A 27,485-nucleotide genomic window follows, 5' to 3' on the forward strand; every position below is an offset into this window, starting at 1 on the left:
ACACAGGGATTTGAGCCTTTGCAGTCTTTTTTTTTTAAATGCACAAAAACGTACATAACTACACGACTACTGGAAAGGGAAAATCCCATGAAAATCCCCAAAAACATAGTACGGCCCCTTTTAAATTAATGCTTATAGTCCAGATTTACTGTGAAAACACAAAGAATTAAGTCCTGCAACTATTAAATATACAGAAAATAATTTAAATGTCTCTTGTTTTCCTCCATAAAACAGTGGCGTTATGTAAGAAAACTGGAATCTAAAGGGTTAAACATCTGAAAATAAATAATCTTTATTAGATTTGTATAGCTTTAATCAGGAACAAGGTTTAATGGCTTCAAGGTTCGCAGTGTAAGTTGGCTGGAAAATATGAAAATCTTTCCGGAGTGATTTTCTTCTCTTAGGGCGCTTATTCTCCCCTTAGCATGCTCTGTCCTGACCTTAAGTTGGCCTACTGTCAATCACTGTGGCATTTTACCAAGGTTATTACTGCCAATACAAAAAGGAAATACTTATATATAGCATAACACATTATATCAGCCTCTCGTTCTGCAGACAGATTAGAACATAAAGCGCTTGTTGTCCTCAAGTGAATTGTAGAAACGTTTATTGAGGTTAGTGGTAGATATACGGGGACAGACATTTACATTGACATTTTTGTATCCCAACACATCTGTTTCTATTCAACTGAATCAACCCTAATTTTTACCATTTAAAAAAATTGTATAACGTTACATTCGTAAACATAGCAAAATATGCAATTATAGATTTTAGAATGACATTAATAACACATAACATCATGGACAGGGAGCCTTTAAAAAACCTTGTACCCAGCATTTTACCATTAACCATTCATTCAAGAGCAAATATAAAAACATTTGTAAAAGTAGATGAAACATGTTTAGATCAGGTCCCATTACAGAAAAACCAAAGTGCAAGTTAGTGGAAACAAATGAACAGAACAAACAATTATGTTTTGTTTCTCACAAACATTAATTTTGTAATACACACAAGATTATCTAGAAATCAGCTTTGAATTTAAATAGAGCACCTCAAAGATTATATGTTTAGAATACCTTAACTTTTGACTGTAATGCAGTCTACCTTGAAACTATATTTGTTTTACTGAGGTGGAATGTGCAGGTGGCCATTGAGCTCAATGTATTAAAAATATCGACTATCTCCTAATTACTAAATGTAATTGTGTCCATTCTGCATGCCACATAACTTCTGCCGCAAACCCTATACTTTCTGACGCTAACCCTATACCCTATCAGTGCAGAATAAGTTCACAAAAATACTTGATGATCAAACGCGCAGACCACTGCGCCACCCGTCCCTATACGGATACGCTTTAGGGAAATAGAAGCAGCTATACGAACATGCATCTACATGTAGTTTAATTTCTTGTCAAACTGCTCACGCACACCCTCCACAAATAAACATAAATTGACATACAGAGTGTCTCTTGTTAAAATATCTGAGGCTGCCTTGCCGGAAGTTTGAACTCTATTTTACAGTTTCCATTCCTATATTATAACTCAGTGAATTTCTCCTGCACCAACACCTTGCGGTAGGTGGGGGTTTTGCTCTCTGTGGTGCTAGAGGAAGTCACCACGTTGCTCTGAGAGCCAGCAGATGTTTTGCACTTGCTATAAAGGACCTTTTTAGAGCCAGAGACGCCATTATTTTGAGACAGACCTCCTGCCTCCTGGACCAGATGCCCTCCCTTGCTTTGCCCTCCGACCACCAGGACCTTCTGAGATCCTGAAAGCCCCCCTGACTGCAGAGTGCCCCCCTGCATGAGGAGGGTCTGACTGCCATGATGCCCTTTCATTGTCCCTGTAGGGACTTTTCCCTCCACCACCATCATGGTCTGGGAGCCAAAAAGGTTGCCAGTGTGGATGAGGTTGCCACCACTTCCATGGATACCGTTCCCATCCAACAGCACCATGCGTTGGCCCCCGGCTTGCCCGCTGGACATCATTGTCTGTCCCTGAACAACCATGCCTTGGGCATGTCCAGTCTGGGTGCCGTTGAGCAGTACCATGCCCTGCAGGTTAGAGGTTGGTGCATCCGCCAGCATCACAGTGTTCTGAACCTGTGGCTGGACTATGTACTGCATCTGCTGCAGCACAGGGTTGGCGGTGGTGTAGTAGACGGGCTGCGGCTGCGGCTGTAGCAAAATCATCTGGCCTTGATTCATCATCCCTTCATTTACTGTGGTCCTCCCCGTGTTCACTGTGGTCATCCCTTCATTTACTGTGGTCCTCCCTGTTTTCACTGTGGTCATCCCTTCCATTGCTCTGGCCCTGCCATCCTTCACCACCTGAGAACGTTCAGATTTTTCCCTGACCACAGTCTGAGGGGCGGGCGGCTGCACCTGGGACGGAGGAGGCATCTGTTGGGTCATCACACTTGATGCTGAGGTGTGAGTGTGGATGGAGGGACTAGGCTGAGGAATGAAGGCTGGTTTGACCTCAGTTTGGATCTTCTTGCCTCCGCACACCTCAGCCAGGGTCTTGAACTTCATGCCGAGGTCATCGAGGAACTGCAGGTCGTTCTCGGACTCCAGGAGGCTGCAGCAGCCCACTGATCCAGCTAGGGAGCCCTGACCCTCGTAGTCATAAACTAAAAGGCCATCCTTCCCTCCAAGGTTTTCGTTTTCGCTTCTCACCTTCTGTTTAAAAAGAATAAAGAAATGATAAATAAGGTTACCTTTATTTGTGAATAGGTTCCCCAGTAGACTGCGAAATATTTGGTTTTAGGAAAGACATTTGCAGTGGTAGTAGAAGTAACAAATATTTCATTGATTTCTCACCTGACCGTAGTACTGTCCCAGAAAGTAGTCTGGCAGAGCCATGCCATCATACATTCCTCCCCCTCCTCCTGATTCTCTGCTCTCAAACTCTGAATAGTAGCCTCTGCTGCTGGGCTGATTCCCCCATGTTTCTTCTCTCTGGGCTCCTGTGAAACCTTCTCCATAAAGAGCTCCGTTCATCCCATCCATTGAAGAGACAGATTTGTGGAAACCCATACCTGCCATGGGCGCCACTGCAAAAGTGTTTTTAGCCATGACCATATTTGCATCCTGTTGTACGGGCAAATTCAGTAGCGGCACCTCCGTGTTCTCGCCTTGGCCCTCAGTGCGGTAGTTAATGAGGTGAGATTTGGTGTCGAAAAGGCATCTCAGTAAAGCCTGCGGCGTCCCCACATTTGCAGAAGAGCAGCAACAGAAGTAAGACTGAAAAAATACAACAGTTTTAGTCCAACTATAAGGTTTGTAGTGTGAACAGAGCCAATAACCTTCATCCCATGAGCATCTCATCATACTCACATAGTAGCAACAGCAGACCCAGGAACAGCAGTCCGATGCCTGCAGGTCCTAACTCTATGTCTCTTTTGCTCTGACCATTTTTGCCTTGTTCTCCACACATCTCCCCATCCTCACAGGTGCACACTTGGATCGTCACTTTCTGTGGTTCTGGACAGGCCTGCCCTTGCTGGTCCTTCACCACAAAAGTCACCTCGTATAAACCGGGCCACAGGGACTCCTTGGCCCTCAGAATGGCTGCAGTGTCTGCAGGCATGAGACGAACAGATGATGAGTGTGGCAAGTCAATATGTTTTCTCTAATATTTTGGATAAAACTCTAAATTCAAATGTGTTTTTGAAATGACATTAATATGTGGTAAACACTGACTCATGTTGACACAGAGCCTGTTCTAACTATCTTCATACTTCAGTGTGCATATCTATTTGGATGTTTTCAGGTCTATTTACATCACGTTTAAATCTTCACCGTATTCTCCTCACCATTGTAGTGCTCCACCTGCCATTTGCCCTTAGTGACCTCTGGGATGATTTCAAAGACAAAAGGAGCTCCATTGGGGAACAAATCGTCATCTTTAGCCTCCACAATAACGGCATCATGAGGGGTACATACAGTCTGGAAGTCACTGGTTAGCATGGGGCAGTGGTCGTTGAAATCCTCCACCTGGATGGCTACTGTGCCAGTGGCTGTTTTAGAAGGCATGTCTGTGTTGGAGAAATAACCAGAAATAAAAACAAATCATTCATTATTTCCTTTGTTTCCTTCTTTATTATACATACACAAGTTCAGAGACAAATGCATCAGTCCTTCTTCTGCTAGTGGGCAACGAAGGTCTCAATTGCTTATCGCCCAATTCATAAACATGCAGTGGCTGGATCGTTTTTAATGAACCTGTTTAAATTATATTTAAGCTTAAACTTAGGCATAATTATGGTATTGGCCACTTTGAGTGACAGTCGGGTGCTGTCATAGGTCGCTAACCAACGGCTGTTGTCCCCCTGGGGCCCACCTTAGCTTCTACAATGCTTCACTTTGAAACATTTCAGTTTAAGTCATGACCAGAGTTAGACTTTAAGCTTGATGTGTCATACTTTCCCACAGATCATGTTCACTTAGAATACTAGCATTACATAAAAACATCTGATGCTGGGGATAGATACAAAGTAGGTGGTACCTTCTGTAATGCAGAGTACTTGAGCAAAATACGTCCCGTTGATCAGGTATGAAGACTCTCTATCTGGCATCTTGTTCAGTTTGATCTCAGCTGTCTTTGGGTCAATTGTGAGCCAGTTGTCAGGATCTGAGCCTTTAACATACCTACATCAGAGGAACACTGTGTTAGGTATTATCATTGAGTGTAGACAATCAAGCTGATGTTGTACTTGCAGATTTTTTCATTTGTATGTGTGTGTTTATGCACTGACCTGACATTCTCAGCTGCTTTCCCAGTGTCTCCATCTATTGCGGTGTAGCTGCCAATTACTTCATTAATGCTGACAGAGCCTCCCTCTGAGATGGGAATAGCTTTTACTTTGGGGTCAAAACTTGGCCCCTCTGGCTGGTTCTTCACATTGATTTTGATGGGATAGGTGTTATATGTGGTTCCTGATCCACCACCTGAAGCACTTGTAGCACCTGAAGCACTTGTAGCACCGGAACCGCTTGAACCACCGAAACCGATTGAACCACCGGAACCACCGGAACCACCGGAACCACCGGAACCACCGGAACCACCGGAACCACCGGAACCACCGGAACCGCTTGAACCACCGGAACCACCGGAACCGCTTGAACCACCGGAACTACCAGAACCACCTGAACCACCGGATGCCCCGGATGCCCCTCCAGATCCACCATAAGGTGCAGCCTTGTTCCTTACAGCCAGTCCAAGTTCAAGGTTTTCCACATCCTCATAATTCACAGCCTGTCAGATGGCACACATACAATGAACAGAGATTCGTATTAGCAACTATAAAAAGGGGCCCTAATTATGCAAATGTCCAGGTTCATGTTTGTATCTAGTGCCTGCGAGGCTCCACTAGCACCCCCCCCCACCCATCCCCGTCGAGGCGAAAAGAGAGGGCCTCATCATATAACTTTGCGTGGGGCCTGATGTTGGCCAGGGACGGCCCTGCCTATAACACACCACTGGAAAGGGAAAACCCCAAAACATAAAAGACATATATTTTGTGTAAAGCTAGGACTGAGTGAAAGGAAGGACAACTACATGTTAGCTGTTCGTGTGTAAATAAGTCTAGCTATGGTACTCACAAATTAAACGGCTTAGCTGAAGGAAGCCTGTGTGTTCCTGATCACATCCAACAGTATCAGATACAGTGTGGCCAAGGTGGAACTCACCGAATCACTCATAAGTTTACGTTGTATTATTCTGTGTATCTTCAATGAAGCATAAATTATTATTAAATGTTAAATTATACAAACATAGCTGTTTCTGGACACTTCACGTTTGTATATATATTGCTCAGATGGCAGCCTTAGATGACACTGACTAATAGCCACCCTAAATGCTGACCTAAATGCCAATTCACAGTTTCACTTGTTTGTTTCTGAGTTAGTACCCAATTTGGTACCCCCATTCATGTCTACATCTAAAACTTTCATTATGGGCAAGCTTCTGTGTTGCTCACTCAGCAGTACCTTGTCGAGCATTAGGATGCCCTCGTTGGTTGCGGGGTCTGTTTTAATGCTGAAGTATCCGGCTTCATTGCCCTTGACGATGTCAAACACGGCTTCCCAGCTATCTGTGGCCCTCATGTCCATGTCCTCTGCTTTGATCCTCATCACCTCCACTCCCTCCGTGTTCTCCTCAATGCTGGCTTCATACTGCAAGTAAAACACATTATGAGATGCAGAATGTGTTTATTTGTTGATGCAGTTCATGTTGATATAGAAGAGTGTGAGTAAGAAATCTACCTCAGATTTTTCCAAAGTGGGAAGGTTGTCATTCACATCTTTGACATCAATGACAACAGTGCTGGTTGCAATGTTTCCGCCTGATGCACCATTTAAGTCTTGACCTTGGACCGTCAGAATGTACTGATCAGCTCTCTAAAATAAGAAAAACAGTCAAATTACTTACAGGCACCTAATCATATTGCTGTTGTAGAGGAAACTTCTGTGTAGCTATGCAGTGGGAGTCACCGACTCAGGAAGGAGACACGGGAAGAGCAGTAGCTTTGATGTCAAACACATGATGGTTTATTTGGAGTTAACGGCCGGAGGATTCACATCACAAGTCCAAGAGTCAGAGGTTCTGACTTCACGGTAGAGTTGCCACGTCAATTCTGGAGAGCCTCTCTCTTGCCAGCCCATCTAACTGGTTTCGCAGAGAGTAAACAACATATTTGAGGAGATAGCCTAAACAGTGTGGGAACACAGAGCTACTTGCCTCGGACACTTATGACCTCGAAGATTTTACCTTGGAGTCCACAAATACAGAGAAGGAAGTGTCCCAGTGTACCCACAACACAGACCATCTGTATCCCAGTATTGACCGGTCACAGAATGGGAACAATAACATTATTGGCTAAGCCGCCTGTGTCCTTAAAGAAGGTAAACAGACATCGAGGTTTGTCCTGTATGTTACTAATTGGCGTCTTATGATAATTATTTCCACAACAGCTGTGAGATGGGACCAATATAAAAGGTGTGCATTTTAAAGGGGGATCAATTAATTATAACTCAGTTTGCTCAGAGACGCAATGCTATGACTTCCTGCAACTGCCAACAGTTATAGAATTAACAGCCGCTTAACTTGGTAATGTCATTCAGAGTTAGAGTGGGGACCTTATCATAAATCTACCATGAACAACTTTAAAGTGCTCTGCCTGGGTGTTATATTCAATATTATATATCCACCAGAGACACTAATGACAGAAGATTTAAGAGCAGTGGCTGCAACAATCAATTTTGTACTTAGAGAAAAAATCATGTTAAGGTGTTGCCCTGGTGGTCTACGATAGATAGATCACCGAGAAGATATATCTCATTGAAACCCCAATAGGTTTTTTTTTAATTGTTTAATTAACTGGGGAATGTTTTAAATCCAAAATAGATAAATTGTGTTGCCTATGTGAAGACATAAGCATGCTGTAAAATCTCTAACATGCTCTGTTTTATTCAAGTTGTAAACTCTGTTGTGTCAATGCAAAAGTACATATTTTGCAAGATATGAGGTAATTACTCTGCACAAGTAAAGGTTCTTTAATCATCTAAATGGCTTTAGACAGCGCTACACAATATGTGGCTGCAGCAGGATTTTCCATCCACGACGTTTCCATCAACAACGTTCCAAAGTTTTCTTTGATGGCTATCGGACAGTTTGGGCCGACAAGGATTGCATCGAGAGCTTCACCATTTCTTAACCATGAGCCTGAGTCTTCGGAGGGTCTCTCTGCTGCAGCAGATGTTCCTGTTCCTCAGACGCTGTGTCTATGCCAGCGTTTCTCAAAGTGTTGGGTGTGCCCCAAGATGTGATAGGTGGGTCGCGAATGAACGCGATGAACGGGAGATTATTATTATAATTTTTCTTTTTTTTAAATACATTTTTTGGACCTCAGGCCGGAATCGAACCTGGGTCCTCGCGGGCGGTAGTGGACTGTTACAGCCGGAGACTCGCAACGGTGGTGGACTTTGACAGCGCCGCTGCGCCGGAGCCTCCGGAGCCTCGCAACGGCGGGTGTTTGCGGTGGCGGAAGCGGTACCCGGCCCACCTATGCCAGAGCCAGCGGCCCACCGAAGGCAGCAGCCCACCGAAAGCAGCAGCCCAACAACGGCAGCGGCCCACCGGGAAAGTCCCGAATCTCCCGATGGCCAATGCGAGCCTGCTCACTCACACACACAACTGAAACCAAAATAATTTGTTCATATGTACAAATCTCTCATACACACATGTGAAACGCTCTCACTCACACACACCCACCATACTTGCCAACCCTCCTGATTTTTGCGGGAGACTCCGGCGATCCACTAGCACCCCCCCCCGCAATGGTTTTGAAATGCTCCCGATTTATGAGGTCTCAAGGTTGGCAAGTATGACACACACACACACACAACACACACGCACACACACACACACACACACACACACACACACACACACACACACACACACACACACACACACACACACACACACACACACACACACACACACACACACACACACACACACACACAACACACACACACACACACACACACACACACACACACACACACACACACACACACACACACACACACACACACACACACACACACACACACACACACACACGCAACAGCATTGCAGTCGGAAAGAAAAGCAATGTGGAGCGTTTAACCGTGACACTCAGTGGCGTCGCCAGGCCTGGGCATTCGGGGCTTTGCAGACCAATCAGAGAGTTGCATGGAAATTGACGTGTGCTTGTGTCATTCAAGCTCGGCTCTGTGTGTGTGTGACGATAGCACATTTAGTGAGAGAGAGGGGGAAAGGGGGACCGATGCCAGCAGGGACCGTGTTGTTAGCATCTGGTTAGCTAGCTGCACTAACGGACATAAGGAGCTGTTTGTTCCACAACAAGCTGGAGGAGAGTCCTCTCCTGTCAGACTGAGAGACTCAGATAGTTAACTTTAGTCTAAGTTATCTCAGTGGGTCTCAAACGGTTTGGTCACAAATTATTCAAAAGATTATTTCCGCGGCACACCTTCATATGATCATTATAGTTATAAAAAAAATAAGAGAATAAAGGAAAAACAGGTATGAAATACTATATGGCAGTAAAACAAGAATATTTGTAAAATATCCATAAAGAAAAAGAAAATCCGTTTCATATGGGTGCTGAGAGATGTATCCATAGATCTCTTAATGTTGCTCTCAAAGTGCACCAGATTGATGCTTTTAACTTCAATATTTAAAAAAAAATCTTCCCGGGGGAGCATCCACCCGGACCCCCCTAGAGGAGGTTAGGTCCGCCCCCCCACTCATAAAAAAATAGCACTTTACCCCTGCCTATATGCCGTGAGCTGATTATCGAGCCTTCATTGTAACAGTCACGGGTGTACTATGTGTGCGTGTGGGGAGTGTTGCAGTAGAACATTCCACTGCGGCCGCCGCCACTGTGGGCTAAGCCCCGAATGTTTTCAGGTCCAGGCGACGCCCCTGGTGACACTTTTCGAAATCCCGTTTATGTCCCCCCACTTTACAAATAGGCCTATCTTTATTTTTATTTTTTAACGCAAGCCGTCATCGCCACGGAGGAGCACACAGCCTCTGTGAGCGAGCGAGACAGAGAGAGAGAGCAAGAGAGCTAGAGAGAGCACACCTTTATCTTTTTAATATAGCCTAGTTGTAAAAAATAAAGTAAGAAATCATTCCAATGTGTACTATATAGGACAGTAACAACAACAAAAAACAGTTTAAAAGGGGAGTGATTAGTAAAATATGCATAAATAAATAAAAAGAATACTATAGATAACATAAGATAAAAATAAACAAGTTTAAATGATTTGTTATTGGCTGTGATCACATTCTAAAGATGTTCTCTTTCATCTGAGTGTTGAGAGCTGTATCCATAAATTCATTTTGTGCTCAAATTGCACCAGATTGATGCATTTAACTTCAACATTTAAAAAAACAAATAGTAAAAGTAGCTCACGACTTGTTTTATTTTTTTAAAGTAGCTTTCATCCTAAAAAAGGTTGGAGACCCCTGTTATAGAACGATACATTTGACCATTTTAAGCTTGGCCTACCATTTTATTGGAGCGATGAGGAACAGGTGGGGCTTGAAAAAGCCCACCTGTTCAGAAAATGAATGACAGAAAAAGTTTGAGAACCACTGGTCTATGCTGTGCCCCAGTGGCTGAAATGACTTTTATTGCACATTTTAACTTACATTTATGTTTGTGTAAATTAATAAGATATGCATGCCAGAAAAAATATATACAACACTTATCTGTGGATTCATCACCTTTCACATTACACAGAGACTTTTGATACACTGTTTAGTCAAATGCTCAGTTCAGCAGCCGACATTATGTATAAGTCAACCTACTTTGTTGCTAAAAATAAACATTAAAAAAAGCTTCAACAACTAGATTGGAAAGGGGCTTGGGGGGCAACTCCACATGATTGCTCTCAAATCATCAACACCTTCATGATTGATTTTGCATGGTGATTGGATTAGCTGACATTGGTCATCTGATGTCCGTGTTGCCCTTGAGCAAGGCACCGGACATCCCCCTTCCCCCCTCACTCCCATTGCTCCCCGGGCTCTGTACAATAGCTGCCCACTGCTCCTAGTACTAGACTCCTGGTACTAGGATGGGTTAAATGCAGAGGCCAAATCTCACTGTGTGTGCTGTGTGACCCAGAGGTCGCGTTAACCGAATATTTTCCGTCTATGACAGATTTTTTTTAACAATGACGGACAAATCTGAAAGCAGTCCGTCATTTTGACAGATTAGAACAAACTCAGAACAGCGCCAAAGTTTCCCCGCAGCGAGGCTCCGGTGTTATGCCGTGTTATGCATGCCCTCCAAAAAGGAAATGATACCGTTTCCAAACCTAACTGTGCCGTACAAATCATTGAAATGTCTGTGAGTTGTGGCTTTACGCTGTGCACGCTCCCGCGAGGTGCAGCAGCCATGCATAACACGGCGCATGTGAACTTTCCCCCCCCGTTGACAGTTCACAAGCATGCTCCCCCCCCCCCCCCGTCGGCCTTTACACAACTCTGACGGGGGGGGGGCCCGTCAGAGTTGTGTAAAGGCCGACGGGTAATTCTGGATTTTTGACGGAAGTTTTACGATCCTGTCCGTCAAAATGACGGGCAGCAAAAAAGTCTAGCGCAACCTCTGGTGTGACCATTAAAGAGGGTGATTCCTTCTGATTATGATGGAGTTCGAATTGAAGTTCACTGCAATTGACATAATTGGATGCAATTCGTACTGTACCTCTCTGTCCAGGGCTGGGTTTTTGACAAAGACAGTCCCATCTTGAGAAATGCCGAACATCTCATCAGGTGGGCTTTGATCAAGGATAGTATAGGCGATCTGAGAGTTCTTATTCCCTGGTTCATCAGCATCAGTTGCCATTATTTTCATAAATGAAGTGCCTGTAAAAGAGGAAATAAGGAGGTAGAGCAGGTTGTCCAGAAATTGGAAGATCTGTTTTGCGCTTTGTATGGCAGAATATGTCTGAACAGTCCACAAACTTGAAAATAAATTGTAGTTTTGTTGTATAAAATATATATTTATATCCAGTAGGCTATTTTCACCAATAGACACAAAATACATTATCCTTGAGGCCTGAAGATTGTGTAAAGTATATGTTTACTCTAATATGTGTAGCTGACTTTGTTCACATTTAAAGACAAGGGGCTCGAAAGACTTGTAATTTCAGCCGATTACTGAATCCCATCTTTTATTTATATTGTATTTATTAAGGGAAAATGTACCAATATTTTAACACGAGCACTTTAGTCCATCATGTAAATGTGCCAAAGACAGCCATAAATGCTTCATCTGCATTCCTTGGCAGATTATTGGCATTAAAAGAAGACATAAAAGAGTACATAATCATGAGCACAATAACAGGACATAAGCACAGAAAAAACATGAGCACAATTAAAAACACATGAGCACAGTTTAAGCACAATTAGGCACATAATACAGGGGTCCCTCAGGGCTCTGTTCTTGGTCCCCTCCTCTTCTCCTTGTACACAAACTCGCTCGGATCAGTCATTAGCCCGCATGGTTTTTCATACCACTGCTACGCTGACGACACCCAATTAATTCTGTCCTTTCCCCGCTCAGGTCGTCGCACGCATCTCTGCTTGTCTAGCTGACATCTCTCAGTGGATGTCTGCTCACCACCTCAAGCTCAACCTTGACAAGACTGAACTGCTTTTCCTTTCGGGAAAAGATTGTCCCACACTTGACCTGACAATCAACATCGGCAGCTCTGTTGTTTCCCCGACTCAGACTGCAAGGAATCTGGGTGTGACCCTAGATAACAACCTGTCCTTCACTGCAAACATAGCTGCTACAACCCGTTGCTGCAGATACACGCTTTACAACATCAGGAAGATACGTCCCCAGCTGACACAGAAAGCAACGCAGGTTCTGGTCCAGGCTCTCGTAATCTCACGCCTAGACTACTGCAACTCCCTCCCGGCTGGTCTACCTGCATGTGCCATCCGACCTCTGCAGCTCATCCAGAATGCAGCTGCTCGTCTGGTCTTCAACCTTTCTAAATTCTCCCACACCACGTCGCTCCTCCGCTGCCTTCACTGGCTTCCGGTAACTGCTAGAATCCACTTCAAGACAATGGTACTTGCGTACCATGCTGCGAATGGATCTGGCCCTTCGTACATCCAGGACATGGTTAAACCGTACACCCCAGCACGTGCACTCCGCTCTGCATCAGCCAAACAGCTCGCTGCACCCTCACTGCGAGGGGGACCCAAGTTCCCATCAGCAAAAACATGTGGGTTTGCTATCCTGGCTTCAAAATGGTGGAATGAGCTCCCCATTGACATCAGGACAGCAGAAAGCTTACACACCTTCCGGCGCAGACTGAAAACTCATCTCTTTTGACTCCACTTCGAGCGATAGAATTACTAACAAAGCACTTATATACTAATAAAGGACTGGCTTATCTAAAGCCAGTTGAGTAGCACTTGAAATGTCTTTGTTCTATGAAACCTGATGTACATATATGATTCTGTTTTCTTCAAGTTTGTATTTTGTTGGTCGAACGCACTTATTGTAAGTCGCTTTGGATAAAAGCGTCAGCTAAATGCAATGTAATGTAATAAAGCCAACACCTTTCATGCGTCGCTCATTGTTTAGAGTTGGGTGAGAAATTTGAAATGTGAGAATGGGGTATGAATTGAGAGGCAACACGACTGCATTGTAAAAAAAAGTAAAAGAACATTGTCAAATGATATCCAATGGGTTCTGAGATTGCATTAAGGGCAATGCATGCTGCCTTTTATTCTTTGCAAATGGACTGCTTACTGCATACAACTGCATTAATATGCGGAATCTGTTTATAGAGATTCATACTTTTTTTTAAACGACAGTAGGCCTATAGTATTATTCTGATCGAAAGGTGGACAAGGCTGCTAATAAACACAGCTATGCTCTAACAATCGCAGAAATTAATAAGACTAACAGATAGTAAACATCACTGTTAACAAGCTAGCCCTGCAATCTATAACCGTTTATCATCAGAGGGTTGCTGATGGGGGAAACATGGATAGGTATCGATGTGAAATAAACCCTAACTCTTACCCCAATCCATTATTTAAGCAAACCATTAAAGATTGCATTGCCATCTCAAAACAGGATTGACATTTGTTAAAATTGACTAGAAAAGAAAATATCTTACCTGGAGGACTAAGCTCAGTTACCTCCCCGGCCTTCATGACTGCAAACACTGGTGAATTGTCGTTCTGGTCTTTTACTTTGAACCGTATGTCAACATTTTCCTCTGCAAACCTGCCATCCTTGTACTTAGCAATACCTGACAGCTAAAACAGTAGAGTAAAATGTTGCTGTCTTCATCAAATGTATTAGCAGTTTAATTTACAAACATGAATAGCCTGTGACATTGATGTGTTGCATCTGACTGTAATATATTTTAATATCTATGAAATGCACAGAAGAAGTATAACTCACATTATAAGTGTCAATTAACTCCCTGTCCAGAATTTTGGTTACACGAATGTCTCCAGTTATCTGGTCGACTACAAACACATTGAAGGGATGTTGGTTTGCGCCAATGCCTTCTAGGTAGTATATAATATTTCCGTTGCCGTCATCAAAATCCGAATGAATCTGAAACACATGCAGAGCTGATTCAGTTAAACACACTAAGTCACATTAACCATTCCACTGCACCAGAAGGAACCACAAAAACATGTTAACCGCAGGAAAAATAAAAATGTTTTAATATATCTTTCATGGTGAGAAAAACAACCAAAAACTCAAAATCTAATGTTATATACGTCTCAGAATGCTACTGTCTCTTCAAAATTGTCTGGCTTCTTGTGCTCTCTTTTAGAAAACTCCACCCTGCAGGTACAGACTTGTCTGTGGTAACTAGTCTCCATTTTGTTGAGCATGCTGACATGTTCCAGTAGCCCCCTCTGGTGACTTGTTTTTATTATATTTTTGCAGATAATAATAATAATAATAATTCATTTATTTTACATAGGCGCCTTTCAAGGCTCTCAAGAAACACACAAAAAACAAGATACACAATAGATAACACCAGCATAAGAAACATAAACAAGACAATGCAGTATATAAATCAATCAAATAACCAAAAAACAGAGGATGTGTGATGATAGATCTTTTCATCTCAGTGTCAGGTAAACACTCCTGAAACTTCTGAGAACCTCACTAAATGGTTATATTTATAAAAATATGATGCAAAAAATGCAATATATGATCACGTTAGCATTCCATCCATTCATAAGTATTTACACTTAATCCAAAATTATTGTATATTTGATAATCCTAACCCTAGTCCTTGATTTGTAAAGCCTTTCAGAGAGTTTAAATTAAAGAGCAATGACTCACCTTGGCAACAGTTTTCTCCTGAGTGTAGTCTTCATTTTCCATCAATTGCTTTGGCGGGGGAATCCATAATCTTTTCCTTCTTACCAAATTGTCTTCAGAGTTGGCCTTCACTACAGCAACAGTCTGCAGCTGTAAAGCAATAGATGAAGTCAAGAGTGTGAAAAATAAGGATGCAATCGTGTCAGACTGATTAGCACAGAGATGTTACAAACCAATAATCATCCAGGATGCTTACAAAAAGCCCAATGTACCTCTAGATCTGACTTCCTTTAAAACAGAAAAGATCATCTCTAGGACAGGAGAAGGTCTACATTTGTCACAGGATGCTGCTCTCTAAAAAATGTACTGAAAGAAGAATACACTCAAACTAGTTTCAACAACAGTTTCAAGATGGCCCCCACACTCCAGGACAATGGTGCCAAGCCATCTTCCTGCTAATAGTAAGAAATCAACCATCTATTGCTATACATACAATTAAAAAAAAGAATATTGTGCTTAACAATCAGTGACTTTAGGCCTTATTGTGTATGCCAACACATTACTGCTACAGTACGTTGTTGTGTACCACTTATCTTGTACCTGTGTTTGCTTTCACATAACTCAAACTAAAATACGTCAGAAAGAAAGAGTCTCAAAGCAATAATGCAATTAGAAAAGCTAATGTGGATTACCTCATGACTCTCATAACATAACAGCAATATGACAACCTCATGGTTGTAGATCTAGAAACCATCATTAACAACAGTCGGGTGGAGAACAATTGAATGTTGCTACAATTAATTTATGTTTTAATAAACACCAAATAGAAGCCACAGCTTATCCAGGACTAAATAAACGAATTGAGTTAAGTTCTTTCTTGAAGTTCCTGTGAAACAAGTGCCTGAAAATGATAATATACCTTTATTGTATTCTATTTTTATTCTAGACTGTCTTGATAACTTGATATAAATGTTAACTTATTCCGTTTCTTTTATCCTGTTCTTTCTTCTATGCTTTTTGGAGCCATCTAGTGGTCATACATTCAATTTACCACCAGGTGAATTTATTAGCTTTTCGTTCAGCTGCTTTCTTTATTATTATGAATAGTTAATGAAGTTATTATTTATCCATTTATCCTAAACTGGTCAACAATCTTGTCATTGTGAAATATCATTATTTCACATTGATTGGCTTTTAAAGAGAAAACACACCCTAGAAATTAGGACTACGGATTTACATCCATTATCTACATTTTCAATGAAACATCCGTTCGACTAACACAGGTGTTTCCAGTTATTCTGGTGGATTAGGGCCCGCCTTGTTTGAAATTGGTGGAGCTATGCACCGTCAGCCTTGACATTTTGAAGTGGTGTCATGTTCAAAGAAAAACAAAACAAACAGTCAATAGACAGTAGGGTGTCAGTTGAGCAGAGTCTATACATGCACAGACAGTCCTGAGATTAGGTCTGAACTTTGGCACCCTATTCATGTATCAAAAGAGGAATTGCATTAACTTTCTGTGAATTGTTCAGGGCGTAGCCTGCTGACTGTTGTCTGTAGTGGGGCAGCTAGGTTAAACTAATTGCATTTTGCAATAAAATAAACACATTTGGCACAGATACAGGTTTAAATGTAATGCAAAAATATATCTCAGGGTTAAACAGGGCTGAATATGGAAATCTGATTTTATGATTTTCCCCAGGTACAATATTTGTGTTAGGTTGTAAACTCCCGTTGGCTGTGGAATTGTGTTTGCAGGGCAGGATCCCTGATCCTGGGAAAAGTTTGTTGGCAAAATAAAAATATGTCAAATATTTAATTTGCAGAGCAATAAAAACACATCCAGTCATGCTACTTCTGCTAGGTCCGTTATTGTATTATCACTAGTAACACCTGTGACCTTCCACTTCTTGTTTTAACACAATATATAACACACTTATCAATACAACAAGGACCCATTATAGGACTGAATGCTATGTTCAGGCTCCAACTAGCCAACTCTATAGCCTACCATGGCTCACAAGAAAATAGGAAAATACAAGGAAAGTCCCGCCTTATCACCAAACAGCAAGAGCAACTGGCATTCCAACTTGATTACAAGACACCCCGATAAATCATGAGGTAATGAGGTCTGTGATATCTTATGTTCGATCAAAATCTCTCTTTTGCATTTTACACATTTGTTGGAGTGTTTCAAATGAAAGCCTGGTTTTCAGCCAAGAACAAAAACCTTAAGAAAACAGATCCCTCTTGCACCAGTGGCGAACCGTGTCTATCACAACTGGACCTTCTGTAGACACACACACCCCCCGCCGCCCCTCCCCCTCCGCGGCATGATAATGTCCGTCTTTTCACTGAATTGTCATCTTGAAAAGGTTACTCACAACAATTCCGCAACAACTTCACTTGTCGCACTTGTCATTTCAACGTTAAAAACAATAAAACGGCATGAATTGCTTCGTCACATTAATCTAGATCAGGGGTATTCAACTAAAATTCAACGAGGTCCAGTTAGAGAAAATCTCCCCATGCAAAGGTCCGGAACATCAACATGTCTAACTTTCTTTATGAATTAGTGTGACATATTGAAGTAGCCTGTAGCTTTATCAACGTCTGCATGTAATCAACAACTGACTGCCAATCAAATAAAGAAAGTACAATTCAAAAACAACAATATTTATTGTCAATTAACATTTAACTATAGATATACAGTAAATACTGTGGATATGTGTAATGTTCCTCTCTGGCTGCATTTAAAAATAAAATAAAAAAAATAGCTTTTGAAAATATGTGCATCTTAAAAGTGCTTAATTTTAGATAAATCAAATAAAGTGTAGCAGCAGATTGAGTTTCCCTTTTTCTTTGTTAACCGTTTCACATCATGACTTAACAGTTTCAGACGATTATAGAACAATATCAGTCTTTACACATCATAACAATTGAACAGTTTTAAAGTTTCTCTTTCTTTCCCTCTTATATTGCAGTCCCTCACTCACTTTTTTTTAATTCAGTGCGAGAATTGAGCTCCAGCTTGTCCTGCCAGGAGTTTAAATCTGGGCTGAAATGGTGTCAGGGCCATTCTCATACACACATGCAGGTGCTCATTGGTTAGCCCCGGTTAGCCTGCCCTGGAACGATATTTAGTTTTAATTTTGATCCTGGTGGACTGATCATATTGGGCTGTGAGACTGCTTATTTTTTGTGACCTCAGTTCTGACTTGAGAGGGAATGTTTTGTCTCATAGTGGCGTTTTGGCACTTTTATTGAGCACCACGGTCTCTGAACAAATTAGACACACTGGTTCTGTGCTCCCAGTGGGCAGGATGAACATGAATGAGTCCGTCCACTCAGGGTTAAAAGCTCTGTTCTCACTGTCCACTTTCCTCTTCTTGGAGAGCGCCATGTGTAAATATGTGTCTCTCCCTGTCTGCCGCTAACACGCCTGTTCACTCTCCTCTCCGCTTCTCTCCCTGGGCTCTTCTCACTTCTCTTATTTTTAATTTCCTCGGTCCTCGCCCTCGGTCTCACCGGAAGTTGATTTGTCTGCGGCATCTTGAGTAGCGTCCCAATGGCCTTATTTTTGCCGGAGGAGCGATAATGGAGGAGCTATAACCGAGGAACCACCAGACCATCCTTCGATGAAATCCTCAGACACTCGCCCCGCCCCCTTACTGTGTATCGCTCACTGATTGGACGATGCAGTGCATGCACTGATCTGATGCTTCTTGACATGAGAGCAGTTTCCCAGCGGAGTGAAGAAAATACATGAACCTCACGGGACTCACTCCTCAGTTTATACCGTGTTTTGTTTCAATTAATGTATCATTGTTACAAATATGTGATATATCTGAACAACAAAGTGGTCAAAACTCATTTTATTAATTTTTTGGAAACATTTTCATGATCGCTTTTTTCGTTTTACATTTTCATTTATTGTCATTTCCATTCAGTCAGTCATTAAGTGCTATTAAAATGTTAATGTGCTACATATACAAACAAACAAACAAACAAACAAAGTGTGCAATCCAATGAATGTTAATCTAACTGGGTTTTGATAGATAACATATCTCTTTTTCTTCTCTCAATTATTTTATTTCTATTGTGCACTCTAATCAATATTAAAAAACTATTGGTCGTTTATACATTTTAAGAATGGCGTTTATCTTTTTTGAGAATTAGTTCTTATTTTTATTTTATTTATTTGGGTCTACAACAGATGATACAAATGTTTGTGTCAGTAAATGTGTACTAACAGAGGCGGGGGTGTTTGTGGAAATAACGGGGACAGAGCTGCTGTCAGACGATCAGCTGTGCAGCGTCATCACAAACGGACGTCGCTTCACGTGACGCTCCGGAGGAAAGGACGTCCCATTGCTCTTAAAACTCATTTCCTTGCTTCTCGTGGTTTCCTTGCATCTCTCCATGCTTCCCTGGTGGGAGGGACTAGTCGCAGGGAAACGACGCAAGTGAGGGACGCAAGGAATCCATTTAACCGAAGTGAGAAGGGCCCCCTGTATCGCTAATTATTCTCTTCACTCACTTTCCTCTCTGCTTCTCTCTGCCGCGCTCTCATCTCTTCTTCTGTGTTTCTCTCCCTGTATCGCTCACTCGTCTCTTTCGCCCCCTGTAGGCGGCGGTTAAAATAGAATCGCCCCATCAAAATTGAAATCCCCCTATTAATGTATTGATTATATAGGTCCACGGTCCGCCTGTTGCCGACCCCTGATCTAGATCCTCTGTCTCGAGCCAGTTAACTAGCGGGCCTTCTAGAATACTCTGGAACCGAGGGAAACTCTGAAAGAATACGCCCATTGGCTACAAATCAATATGTGATTGGTTGATCAAACTGTCAGTCCAAACGTACGCTCTCATTCAGTGCAACGGCCAGGGCATTCAATCAAGGATGTAGAATACCTTGGTTGAAGGATATTCTACCCAGAGACCCAGAACAAGATCTGATTGGTTGCTTTCTTTTCTAACACAAAACCACTGAAATGCGTAGTGCATGGTCCGAGAAGGACAAACAAATCAACGTAACACTGTAATATTACAGATCAACAACATGGATACGATTCTCATTTATTCATTTTATATACATTTTATTTATATAATTAAATCGATTTTTTTGTTTGTTTTATCTGAGTGTTCCAGGGTATTCTCTGAATACCTTGAAGGCCCTGAAGGTTCGCCACTGTCTTGCACTGATACCACCCTAACCTGCTCTCCTCCGTTGCTAAAGAAAATAAGTAAACAAAGGAAACCGTACTTGATCAAGAATCATGCAGCATGAGAAACAACGGTTTTTTTATGGTATAGAGAGCAAACACAGGCAGATAACCCCAGGCAGCTGATTAAAGGCTTTAGATTAGTTCAAAAATCATTGAACCACTAGCAGAAGCTATCCATCAATGAATACACCTAAAAGGAATAAAAACAGAACATATACAAGATCCCCATTTATGCAGACAACATTGTACTTTTCACTTCAAATGGTTAACATTTTTGCAAATACTCTGTCAAATATATCATTGTTGTGGGAAGTCACTTGTATGTATTACAACTAGGAAGCTGACATTAGTGTTTTTTCCACGGGACACAGCATGAAGTTGGATACTATGAGACAAATATCCAACTGTCACTGTGTGTCAAGAGGAGTCATTGATGCACCCAGCCACTCCCTGGGGATTAACATGAGCCTCACCTGTTCGGTCATGAATAGGCCAAACAAGACAACACAACAGGTGTGATGAATATAGGGCTCAGATGACTCACCAGGTACATGTATGAAAAACTGCTGAGCACATATAACGTATTTATTCATCTAGGAAAATACCTCTAGGGACACTCCTATCCTTTCCTCACTTGAATACGTATTTAGTAATGCAAATGTGATTGAAGATGGTTTTGAACAAGCCCTCACTTGATCAACCTTTAATACAGTGCCTCGCAGAAGTATTCACCTCCCGTGGCATATTTATTGAATTAAAATGACATGTAATCAAAATCATTAAAAAAATTAAATAAATCAAAAATACTCCTGAGCTAGTAAGTGTCACAGCAGAAATCTGAGTATCTGTCCATAGAACCAATTTATGCCATACACTACACAGAGCTTAGCTTTATGGAAAAGTCACCCAAAAAAAAGCCATTGATAAGAAAAAGAATATGAAAACACTTTTGGATTTGGCTAAAAGGCATGTGAAAAAAAGGTACTCTAATATATATACTATAAGGCTGAAATGTTCATCAATGAAAACTCTTTGTGTAGCGCAAACACAACAACTCTCATCCCTACAGCAAAGCATGGTGGTGGCAGCATCATGTTGTGGGGATGTTTTTCATGGGATGGGACTGGGAAACAGGCCCAAATTGAATGGTGCTAAATACAAGGACAATTCCAGAGGAAAATGTGTCTGAGGCTAGGACGGAGTTCACCTTCAGCAGGAAAGGTGAACCTTACCGCTAAAGCAACACTTGAGTGGTTTAAGGAGGAATTATTTAAGTGTCTCGGAACTGGGGTCTTTTAATAATAATAATAATAATATTAATAATAATAGATTACATTTGTATAGCGCCTTTCAAGGGACCCAAGGCCACCTAACTTGTATTATTGTATAAGCCATTTCGCCACCTTTGCCACAAATAATGTTTGATAACAAAGCTTATAAAGTTATATCTATATTTGTACATTTACAAAAGCTACATATTGTTGCATGTATTAAAGAATGACAGTAAAGCAAACTGTTGTTTATTGTTATTTTTGTTATGACAAAAAAAAACACTGGCATGGGTAGGCAGTACTCTTAATAAAGAAGACTTATTTTGATTCCTACCCATATGCGGAATATAAATAATATAAAAAGTAATGATATGCCCGCATTCCTCAGTTGTTACCTCATTGACGTAAAGCAATCGCCCGAATCTGTACCGTATAACAGCGCTGTGTGTTTGATATAGTTTATATTAAACTCATCACAGAGTATGCTGCAGCTGAATTGTTGCCATTTTAATGGCCCAGTTCTTTATGGTCTTTAAAGACGTCAACTTCTTTCTGAACAATTTAGCTTTTTACTTTTTGAAGTCCGAAAATAGATGCTCTGATATTGTAATTCACGATATTTCTTTTGTATTCTCCAGTATTAAACGGCTTTCCATGCCTTAATATCTCCTGAGCAGCCAAAAAAAAGCAGTAGTGGTTGAGTTTCAAGACTTGATATATTGAAAGATTTTTGCTCTGCTCAGCTTTCTGGCTAAGCTCCGAAAACGATCTTATTAATTATTTTTTGGGATTTATCCATGATCATTTTACTGACATCGGGTGACGGTTACTCAGGATAAAAATCGCAGTGGGTAGACTTAGTAGGATGTGACACGCAGCCTATTTCAGTTGGCGAGTTTCTGAAACAGTTTTTGTTATTTCAGTAGTATCACCTCAAACTATAATAATAATAATAATAGGTGTTACATTAGAAATACTGTCCACTGTACAACAGGAGTTACATTTAAATAGGCAATATTTATGTCAATAGTTATCAAGGCTAAAGGGAGCCACTGCAGAGGGGCAAAAGAGCAGCAAAAGCGGTTTAAAGCGGTTGGCATGTTTAGTGTAAAATAAACAAGTAAGAAAAAAATCACTTTTCCTCGACCATGTTTCTGTTTGACACCACCATGGCAGCAGGTAGGTCTAAACAAGAAGTAGCTGATAAGACTAAGTAAACAAGTCATTCTGTCATCAGCGTAATATTATTTGGTTTACTGGGTTTGAATCTTTTTGACACAAGGCAGCATTCACAACAAACTTGACATTTTTTTAAACACAGTTCAGTTATAACAATAGAAAACATAGACAAATACATAACTCCTTCTGTACTCACTGTCAAAAGTAGCAAAAAGACGTGCGAGGAAATCCCGATCATGACTAGAGAAAGTCGCAGTGCTAAGTGAACCAAGCTTTATGAATCCCAGACAGACTGTGAGCTGATGGAGGCTAAGAGGAGGCTTATGAAAGAGGATTGCTCCCCCACACAAACACACCCTCAAGACATAAATACAGTGGTGTGTATGTGGGTGTTACGCAACTTACAGTCACTGAAAAACAAATGGTGGAATTTACTTGGAAGCTACAAAGTTTTTGTAGGTGTACACTTATCGTAAAATAAGCATATTGACAAGCTAAAAAAAAACTAGCCTTGACTGGTCTGTACCAGATAAAATGTGTTTCATACATATTAGCACAGCTAGCAAGCTACAGTATGAGTGTGTATTGCCTCTGGACTACCTGTTATTGCAATTTATAGAAATGTTATGTTGAATTTTGAGAAACATCTATTAGGCCTGAAGTAATAAAATCATTGGCTTTAAGTGCAGCACCAATTGTATGGCAATATAGAAAATAATGCAAACCCTGAATGAAGAAAATCATACCATCAGAAGGAAAGAGAGAGACAGGAAAGAGGAAACCAATGTATACACTTAGTGAGAGATGAATGTACAGTATTAAAAAAAAAGGATGCTAATGTTGGCCAGGTTCCTGAGACAGCATCATTGGGATGGGCAGATCATTTGCATATTGCAAGAATCACAAGCTCTGAACAGGTGCTCATTACAGATTGAGCCGTCTGTTTGTATGCTCAAGAGTTTTGACAGTGATGAACAGTCCTCCCCCAAATCAGAAAGTGAAAACTAGTATGTATCTTTAACCAACTGACTTTTTGTAGTTAAAAGTCTTTATCCACTCAAGTTTTTTCCCAAGTTCGAAAAACCTTTTGATGCATTATTTTGTAATAAAATCAAAAGGATAACCAGATATATTTGTCGTTGATTTTTATTTAGAAAATACAGTTCAACTATTGTATATCACAAAGGGAAGCAAAGTACAATCATTTGTACTTTAAATTCGTCCTTGACATGGTTGACATATTTTCCAAAGTGCTCATTTATTATCTGCTTGTAGTTCATTTGTAATAAGTGCTGGAGCCTGCATATCAACAACGTTTCCATCCGAACGTTTTGGGCTGACAAAGGAGCTTCACCATGAGTCTTTTGGAGGGTCCCTGGAGGACGTCCTGGCTTGTTCCTATGCCTAAGACGCTGTGTCCCTATGGCTACAAGATAACAGGTTTGTAACAGGTAATCCTGCATTTACCTCTGTTAATTGATCAGTGACTCATCTATATTTTTCAAATAGACAGGGACAAGATACAGCCGGATGTCAATCAGAGGATATGGAAAATTACAAGATTTCACATGTTGTTCATGTCCTTGCAAGCCTCCCAAGTATCTGGAGCACTTTCTGGAGACACAATTAACATTCTTCCCAACGTTGCAAGAGTAGAAAAAGGTAGAATCGGTATATAACATAACTACCATGTCAATCCCACAATATGCGCTGATGCTGTCACACCCAGAGAACTGACAGTGAAACTTGAAAACATTCAGTCCAAAATACGTGAAAAACAAAAATGTTGGAATTAGCAAATATTTTTACCAGTAGTCCCACATACAAGTCACAATATATAAGTTAAAATACACATTACACTAGTGTAAACGACAACATTCATTGTACTACAGTTTAAGATTGAATGCAAAGTGAAATTGTAGCTTTACGCCAGTTTGATGCAAATAAACATAAACATTGCTGCGGTTAAGGCAACAATGTTGCTATATGTGCAGCAGAGAGGGTTGGTTTATATACATACATTTCTTCTGCTTTGTACATGTTGTGGAAGACGCAGATACATGACAATACATTGACCTCTCTGGCTTACACTTCAGCGGCATACCAGGAATTTGAACAAGAAGAAAATGTATTTCCATGAAAATCTGTTTCCTGTCAACCCTGCATTGTCACCTAATGCCTCTCCTATTTTTGTATTTGTGTCGAAAGTTAGGTGGAGACAGCTTGACAGCAGGGTGTGGTCATTTCAGGTTTCAATAAACTGTTGTGGATTAAGTAGTAGATTGTTGTATTTCCATGTTATGCTTCTTTCTACTATTCCAAAATTGTCCAATATTGTAGTTTTTTTCATCACACCAATAAGTTAAAGCTTTACTTACGAGTTAATTTGTCTGTTTATATTATGTATCTATAATCTAAATCAGCAAACATATTTTTATATATTATTATACAGTACATTGGCCATATGTTATATTGAGAGTGAGCAATTAAGTCTCAGATGAGCGATAACAGAGCAAGACTAGAGCTGACTTGTGCTGAACTTAATGTTTGAATGAATAATTCAAAAGATAAAATCTGAAGTTTTAGTGGCCTAAAGATTAATATGTTTGATTAGTATGGATAACAGTGTCGATTATTACCTGGGAGCAAAACAGGCTTATGTTTCTTGCCTTTTTCTTTTTCAGGAGAAACCCTGAGCCTCTACGGACAAAGCTTTGGGGCTGTGCCGGTTAACAGGTAGAAAAAGAGGTTCAAAAGCAATCCCCAAAGCAAAGGCCCACCCTCAGACATATATAGGCTGTTCCTCTTCCACTGAGGATGCTGGAATATCTACAGTAGCCAGCATTAACATCAACTCTGAAGCTGAATAGAGGAAGAGCTGAAAGAGGAAGTATCAGGAAACAAAGAGATCCAGCAAGAGGGTTAGAAAGAGCCTCAGTTAGACCTCATCTGATGACAACACCTCCTCGTCAGTCAGCACTGCCCCTCGTGATCGAGGTTAGTTGAGACAGGAACAATTAACATTATCAAAATGTATCAATTTATTTATACCGATAAATCCCTTTTATCAAATTATATTTTAAATTCATAAAGGAAATGAAAGATCTGAACAAGTATAATCAGTGTATTTGTGTCTGCAGCTGATTTCAAGGCCAAGTACATTCTTTACCACACAGAAGACAATTTGGCTGTTAAGATACTACACACACCAGTGGCGGCCGGCCAATAGGGGCGCCGCCCCACCACTTCCCACATTCTAGATTGTCATTAAAAAATATTTTAATGAACAAGGTACATATTATATAGTTGGTGTCAGTTAAATGTATAATCTACAATAAAATATCGATAAAAATCGATAACCCTGTTTTACGATTTCTAAAGTTACCTATAATTCACGTGTTTCCTGTTTGGGGCGAAGAAATCTTTGCCCATAGACTCTCGTTATAAGTGGTGCATGGTGGTCCTTAGACAGCTCTTTAGTCTTGCCCATGAACGAATGGTTGGAATCTGATTTATTGATTCTGTTGACCGGTGTCTTTTATACAGGTAACAACGTTGATATTAGGAGTACTTTCCTAAAGGAAATTGACTTATTGTACTTAATTTAGAATTATTGTTGGTTGCAAGGGGATCAAATACTTATTTCCCAAAGTGTAATTCAAATCAATTATTATCTTTTATATAATGTCAATTTCTGGATTTTTTTTTTATATTCTTACTCTCACTGTTAAAATAAACCTACAATTACAATGATAGACTGTTCATATATTTGTAAGTGGGCAAACTTACAAAATCTGCAATCAAATACTTATTTCCTCCACTGTACATGTACATACAAAGCTCCATGATGACGGAGGAACTGGAAGGGAAAAAGATGATGATCCCAATTGAGGTAGTGCTGCTGCTTAAACTCCAGCCAGCAGCAGGAGAGACCAGTGCAGCGATCACCCTGTTGGACTGGTATAACCTTGGCTCAAAGCTCATTCTCTCATTATTTGCGTGGCTGTGTGTATGGTAGGGACCATACACAGGAGTGTTTCCTGCATGGGAGATACAGGGCTGAACCCATGACTTTATGGCAGATTGGTCAACAGCAGCTCTGACATCACCAGTGTTGACACTGTCCTTAGTAAGGTCCTATTGTGAGTAAAACACTTAGCAGTGTTGATGCTGAATCAAGCACTAACATTAATTATAGGGTGTCAAAGGAGCAAGGCCAAATGCCATTATGTCGCCAATCCCAGATAATTATCTTATATTGTAACACAAAAACATGTTTCAATCTTTCCCATCCACCACGTGCGTGGTTACACAGGAGGGGACGCTACATAGTTTGTTAGACAGTTAGCTTACGTAAACTGTGGAGCCTATTTTTATATAATATTACAAGAGGGATTCTTATTATTACATTATATGCTTATTGTGCTCATAAGATTACTATGACTATAACATAAAGACACAATCACTAATCCCAGGTTCTGATGGGTTAGATACCAACGAAGGGAATAGTCAGAAGAAAGTTTTCAGTTTGCAATACTAATGTAGCAAGGTCCAACCCTGTCTCCTAAAAATGACGTTCCCACAGAACTAAACTGCATTCTGAATTACGTTTAGCTAGAAACGTATTTACTCCCACATTACGTTCGTTATGAACGTATCTCAAATACGTTTATTTTCTACATATCTTCTAGAAACGTCTTTTCTCCCACGTTACGTTCCTTATGAACGTATCTTAAATACGTTTATTTTCTACATATCTTTGCCATTTATTGTCTTGCTTATAATAATGATAGTAGTCATTTATAAATATCATTTTAGAGCACACCTTTGAAATCGACAATCGGGCTCGATATAGGCTATGGTTAAATTAAAATCAGTAGGCGAGGCTGTAATTTCGCCA

At 40.8% G+C, this 27,485-nt stretch overlaps 1 protein-coding gene across 1 annotated transcript; it reads right to left on the reverse strand.

Moving 5' to 3' along the window:
• Window positions 1-590: 590 nt before the first annotated feature.
• Window positions 591-22,870, reverse strand: LOC117558651 (desmoglein-2-like). The gene is given in 14 exon segments (XM_034234974.1): window positions 591-2,680; window positions 2,822-3,181; window positions 3,183-3,244; window positions 3,338-3,580; window positions 3,817-4,038; window positions 4,509-4,651; window positions 4,759-5,258; window positions 5,993-6,178; window positions 6,269-6,403; window positions 11,293-11,453; window positions 13,733-13,874; window positions 14,023-14,181; window positions 14,929-15,057; window positions 22,782-22,870. Coding segments are annotated over 14 exon segments (3,630 nt in total). The 5' UTR covers window positions 22,824-22,870; the 3' UTR covers window positions 591-1,534.
• Window positions 22,871-27,485: the final 4,615 nt, after the last annotated feature.

This window comes from Gymnodraco acuticeps, unplaced genomic scaffold (assembly GCF_902827175.1).
Source record: "Gymnodraco acuticeps unplaced genomic scaffold, fGymAcu1.1, whole genome shotgun sequence".
Classification (NCBI taxonomy): Eukaryota; Metazoa; Chordata; class Actinopteri; order Perciformes; family Bathydraconidae; genus Gymnodraco; species Gymnodraco acuticeps.